This window comes from Capsicum annuum, chromosome 11 (assembly GCF_002878395.1).
Source record: "Capsicum annuum cultivar UCD-10X-F1 chromosome 11, UCD10Xv1.1, whole genome shotgun sequence".
Classification (NCBI taxonomy): Eukaryota; Viridiplantae; Streptophyta; class Magnoliopsida; order Solanales; family Solanaceae; genus Capsicum; species Capsicum annuum.
The window spans coordinates 167,381,369-167,387,914 of record NC_061121.1 but is presented as its reverse complement, the minus strand read 5'-3'; the positions used below and the strand labels follow the sequence as shown (position 1 = coordinate 167,387,914).

The window sequence follows — 6,546 nt, the reverse complement described above, 5'->3', positions numbered from 1 at the left end:
CTAAAAAGTTATAATTTTTATTAACTATTTGTTTTGGTGTCCATTTGTCATATTCATTATATTTTTTAAACTTATTCTTATAATATATAGGTTTTCTTATTTCTGTTGTTTTAGGTATTATATTTTCATCTTCTTTTTTATCAAGAGTATTTATTTCTGTGTGGGTACTTTCTAAGTTTTCCTCATTAATTTGTTGTTTTTCATTGATTTCTAAATTTTTTGTATTTGTTAATATTTCTGTATATGTTTCACTATCTTCTGAATCATAATTATCTGTCTCTTCAACAACTATATTATTTATTTCTAATTCTTTGTTTTTTATTTCTAATTTTTCCTTAAATTGATTTATTTCGTTTAGTAATATTTGTTCTCTATCTTTCTCTTCTTTTTCTTTTTGTCTTTGTTCATATCGCTCTTTTAGCATTTGTAGTTCTTTTTCTAATTCAACAATCCTACTATTTTTAGTTTCTTCTATTTTTCGTATCTCTTCCGTAGTTTGTTGTTTTATATTTTCTATTTCCTTTTTCCTATCTATTTCTTCATTTTCTCTTTCTATTCTTACCATTGTTGTTAATTTATCTTCTAATTTTAATTCTTCTTTTTCTAACATTAGATATAAATGTTCACCCATTTTCTTGTATCTTCTTTCTAGATTAGAAAATACTATTTTTATTTTTAATCCTTCGTGGTTTTCATATATTTTTTCATCTATTATAAATTCTTCTTTGTTCATTTTATTGTGAATAGTTCATGTTGATATATATATTCTAAACTATCTATTTGTGATTCTAATTTTGATATTTCATCTTATTGTGTATTTATTGAATTTTTACTAACTCCGGCCAATATATTATAATGTAGTCTTTTTATTCTTATTTTTAATTCTTTACGTTTTTCAGAAATAATTTATTTTAATTCTTTGTATTGTTGTACTTTATTAATTTAAACCATATTGGTGGATATTTAAATCTAATTTTATTATAATTAGGTGGTATGTGTCTCATTCTTCTAGATTTTAAATGGATTATTAATTTCGATTCAATACTAGATATTAAGGTAATTAGGTAGGCTAATCTTTGTGGATTTTCTTTTGTTTTATTTAGACTTATATATTCTGAATAATTATTGATTAAAGATTCTTTAATTTTTCTAAAAGCTTCTCTATTTTTAAATGATCTTCTCATAATTAATTTAATAATTTATAGGTAAATTCTAATATATCTAACATATATTTCACTGCTGTACTTTTTAAATAACTGGGCTCTGATACCATTTAGAACGTATGAAATAAAGTAGGATGGACAATTAAGGTCCAAGAGAGTTGAGAGATGAGTTGTTGCCTGGCTAGGTAGGCTTGTCAAGGAGGAATGCACTGGAGTAGAGGTTTCAGAGATGAGGGATTATACAATATTGTTAGAATCGAGAGATGTTTCTAATAGTAGAAGCGTTGGAAGGTGGAATCCTAAATACCAAGCAAATGACTCTACGCTTAAAGATTTAGAATTGATCATCTTTGTGGGGATTGGAGTTGGTAATGTAGAGGAGGCTTAGGGCAGAAGTATTTGCATGGTAGCTAAATGCACTTATACCTGAGTCACTTTGTAATTTTTCAATTGATTCTACCCTAGATCTTGTAGATGTTGCTTAGTGTTCTACAATTGTGGTCATTCTCGGCTCTATGCCGTCATCTCTAGCAAGCACTAGCAGCACGCTAATGTGCGCCTAGAGAGAGAGAACTTCCCACTTTTAGGGATGTTGAACTTTAGAATGTGAACCATCTGATACAACTCAATTGCATGACTGTATTTGTTTCTTATTTCTTCATATATGATGATGACGATGATGAAATTGGAGAGACAAGTGCTACATTCTCTTCAAGTGGGAGCCTTTTCAATATTTTCCCTGCAAAGGATAAACAGCAGGCGGATCACAAAGAACCATTGCAAGATATTATACATGGTCATTTCAAGGATCTTGTCTTACAGCTATTGTAAGGCGAAGATATACATTCTGGGAAAGAAAGCATTGCTGCTAGTTTTCAGTTGGGCTATAACTCATAACTGACGAAATGTTCTTTTACCTTGATCAAGAGACCAGAGTTAGACTTAGAGGGTTACTTATCCCTTCATTCCATAGTTTGTAGGTCTTGTTGAGGGTCTCATGTCGTGAAGAGCTCAAGAAGATGAAGAGGGTTGTTCAGTATGCTGTATTTGATGCATATAATCTATCTCTTGAGACATTATTACTTAATGATGAGGGAGCTAGTCTACCTACCTCAATTTCTATACCAGAGAAAACATTTGCTGATAATGCTATTTCAGTGATTACTCATTTTTCTGTGCCTGTAAGATCGCAGACAGTTGCTAATGACCCACATTTTCAGGTAGGATCGAACCTCAGTGTGGAGGCAATTTTACCAGAGTCATTGTTGGAGCATCATTACCCTTAATGTGATGATCAATCTAACCTAGATAACTATAGAGCAAGAGATGTTCTCACTATTGTAGATCATGAAAATCTAGCACTCAATTTCGTGTATGATCCAAGACCTGTTGGTTCTGTTGAAATTGAAATCAAACAAATAAAGGATTATTATAAACTTTAGGTCAAGATGACTAATTTCTTTCTCCTTTCTTGAATGTAGCTCATATGCACTGTTACTCCTGCTTCAAGCAATATGGAAGAAACGCATAACACATTAAAGTTTGCAAGCAGGGCTAAGCGTGTCAAGATTTATTTATCTCGTAACAAGGTTTGCTTATCTAAATTTTCAATTTTATGGAATTGCTGTAGTGAAGGCTGAATATTGATTATCTTGCTTTCAAATATTGATGAGAAATTGCTGATCAAGAACTGTCAGAAGGAGATATCTTCTCTCACGCAAGAGCTTGATCAGCTAAGAAGGGTAATGCTTGTGGGAGTCAATCATGAAGAACTTATTACCTTGAAACAACAGTTATGTACTCTGTCAACTTTATATGACGGTGTTTGTCTCAGTAAAGAGTTTAAGAAAGATGAGAGACTATTGATGCATAAGCTAAAACCATTAACAACCCAAAATACCTTTGTATCTTGTGGTCAAAAGGTTTATGTCAATTCTACAATAGTACGTCATTAAGGGTAAATTAATGATTTCCAATTATGAAAAAGTGTCAATTGTCTTGGAATTGATCAAAAAGGAGAGATTAGAATGTTTAATGGATCATAGGGTGTAATTGGTTGTGTTATGTTGTTTATCAACAATCTTTTCACAGTTGGAAGAGGGACAGGTGAAGATACAGTCAAGGTTAGAAGAGGAGGAGGATGCCAAGGATGCTCTACTGAGCCAGATACAGAAGCTAACTAAACTGATCTTTGTTTCTTTAAAGAATTCAATTCCTGGGAGTCGGTTTTCTTCTGATGATGATGTAAACTGCCCTCTCTATTTATCTTGAGTTCTGTTTCTATTTCCCATTATTTTCCCACTAGAACTGTAGGTGATCATTTTTGAATTTGGATTTTAGGAACATCAGATGTGTTTGATATTTGCAAGACTTTTTCCTACTCCTTTATGTTGCTTTGCGTGCTGAATATAATTATTTATTAGAACTACTCTCCATATCATCTATATAGGTATTTTAAGACTGTCACTCCCTTTCAAGAGCCTAAATTAAGTTTTTGTTGTTTCTGTTGCATTCTATTACTATTTGTATGCAATTTTCTGGCATCTACCCTAAGCAACAACAACAACAACAACATACCCTATGTAGTCCCACAAGTGGGGTCTTGGAAAGGTGGTGTGTACGCATATAAAGATATAGAATCATCTTTTATTTTCACCTTCCAAGTATAAAATCTATTTCCTAAATTAATCTTTTTTTATTTTTCACCCTTTGCACTAGAAATTGAACAGTTCTGTACCCATAGAGAGCAAGAACCAAAGAGATGCTTCATCAAAGACTTCTGATTTCAACCACGAAAGATCTTCTAGCAAGTTGAATGATGATATCTCCCAAGCTGGCAGTGTGATTATCTACTCAACTCAGGCTGGTGAAATTGTCAATGGTTCAAAGCTTTCCATTGTATGTTTCCTCCTTAAGACCTTTTAAAGAAGGAGACATCTTAATTTGAAGTTATATTTCGATCCACCTGTAGTTTAATGTTTACTCTGATAGAAAAGGTCCTTGTCCTTGTATGGAAATTGAATTTTTGATAATTATATGTTAGTTTCAAGTAATGAATTTTCAAACTTTCTTGGATACTTACATTGGATTATCTTCCCAAGTTGTCTTAGGATTGACTTAATTGTGAAGTTATTACTTTTCTTTCAAATCTAGTCTTTTCCATTAGTATTTTTTTTTTTGAATGACTACTTCTTATGTAATGTATACCTCCATTACATATCAAATGGCAATTTCTTCAACATTTAATATTTTATTTGTCTTTCTGGTAGAACATAGGGAGCGGTTTAGTTGTTAGATCAGATGGACCTCCTAGTTGAGCAAGCCAAGGTGCTTACTGGAGAGATTGCACTTAGTATGAGTACATTGAAACGAATGATAGAGAAGTCTGTAAATGATCCTAAGAATTCAAAAACTCGTTCTGAAGTAAGCTTTATTTTTTATTTGTCGGTTGAATCCTTCATACATATGATGGTTAAAAATATGATGTCTATCAGAAACATCCTCTCTACCTCCGCAAAGGTGGGGGTAAGGTCTGGATATACTCTACCCTCCCCGGACCCTTACAATGGGTTTGTTGTTAGATTGAATCCTTCTTCAACATAGGATGGTTAATAATACAATGATGCATGCATGGATGCTAAAGCAACATATTAGGTCTCTCTTTAATATTCTGTTGCTATAGTTTGCAGTCAACAATCTTCTCTCAAATTTATAAATATTTAGATATATATTATTTGAATTCCAATAAAATTGTATTTGATGTTTCCTCATAAAATGGCATTGTGTTGGTTTATTTGCTAGCTTGTGAAACTTGATTCACTTCGATATCTTCAGTGGTTTCTTATCCTACTTTCTTTTTCTCTCGATTCTTTTCCGATCAATATGTATAGATCCTGTTCAGGGATTAATGAAAAAAGTCCCTAGACATGTTAATCCTCGATGAATGTGTGTAATTTTATTGATAGGCTATTGCATTTGTTTGATTTTCATGGAAACAACGTAATGTTTATACTTGTGTACATAACTGTCACCTATTGTTAAGATCTTCACCCACTATATGCCTAATCTTGAAACAGATTCAAAGTTTGTTATTTTTAAGATCTTCACCCACCGTATGCCTAATTGTTTGTTTCATTTTGAATATGTAGGATCAATGTGGGGATCAAATTTAAATGGTGGGCGCCACAACTCAACTTGATCTAGATTAAAATGAATAATGAATTTTCAAAAGATTTTGATATACTTATATATACATTTGGTTTTGAGTGGAACTTGGTACAAATTTTTAGTATGTTGCTTTCTAATTAGTATGTAAAAGACTTATTTTTTTTTAAATCAAATATATGCACTTCAATTATTTATTCGCTAATTGGTGCGTGAGATTATATATATATATATATGTATGTATGTATAAATATTTATGTTTATGTAATGTTCTTAGTGATGTATACATTTCGATTAAAATAATTATTTTTCAATTAGAAATTATATTCTAACATTTTATATGCCTAATGCCATTTCTGTAAAATGTGGCTTGAACTATAAAATTTTAGGCAATATTAATATACTTTAAAAGTGTGGCTAAAACATGCTTACACTTTTATAAGTGTTGTCATAGAGGATGTATAAAAATCTACGATTTTGAAGTGTGGCTAGTAATAAAAAAAAAGCTATGTTTTTTAAGTGTTGTTATAGAGGTGCTACAAAAGGCTGCACTTGTGAAGCGTGCTCAATAGTAAAATAAAGACAATATTTTTAAAGTGTTGTTATAGAGGTTCTACATAACGCTACACTTTTGAAGCGTTTCCAATAGCAATTCAAAGGCAACACTTGTAAGTGTAGCTTTATCAAATAAAAGTGTTGCCAATGACAAGCTGGAAAGTGTGCCTTTATACCTTAATGACCACGCTTTTTAAATATAGCTGATATGACAACGCTTGAAAAATGTGGCCTCTGATCAAAGGTTACGCCTCTTTAGGCCACCCCCCAAAAGTGTTGCCTAAGTCCAAAAGTGTAGCCTTTGATCAAAGGCGACACTTTCTACTATTTTAGGCCATACTTTACAAGAGTGGCAATAGGACTAAAATATTGTAGTATGGTTCTTACCATATTTCTTGCATACCGAGTTGGTATGAACACTACTCACATTATTTTGGGACTTAACACCTTGTGCTCTATCTTGATTATCTTTACTATACTTGGGCTCTGGAGCACTAACAGAAGATGGGGCTAGAGCTAATGATTTTTTATAGAATTGAGAAAGATTTACTTACCATCTAACCTCTATTTAGAGAAATTAAAGCTACTTATTCTGACCCTCTTACACTTCCTTTCCTTCTCCTTGACTCTCTTTTTCAATTTGTTGAGCATGAATTATGAAACT

General features: G+C 31.9%; 1 protein-coding gene across 1 annotated transcript; it reads left to right on the top strand.

Annotated features, from left to right (window-relative positions):
• The first annotated feature begins 2,469 nt into the window (after positions 1 to 2,469).
• On the top strand, positions 2,470 to 3,496 carry LOC107854403 (kinesin-like protein KIN-7D, mitochondrial). The gene is made up of 2 exons (XM_047398671.1): positions 2,470 to 2,752; positions 3,255 to 3,496. Exons 1-2 carry the CDS (start codon positions 2,678 to 2,680, stop codon positions 3,432 to 3,434), a joined length of 255 nt encoding a protein of 84 aa, XP_047254627.1. The 5' UTR covers positions 2,470 to 2,677; the 3' UTR covers positions 3,435 to 3,496.
• Positions 3,497 to 6,546: the final 3,050 nt, after the last annotated feature.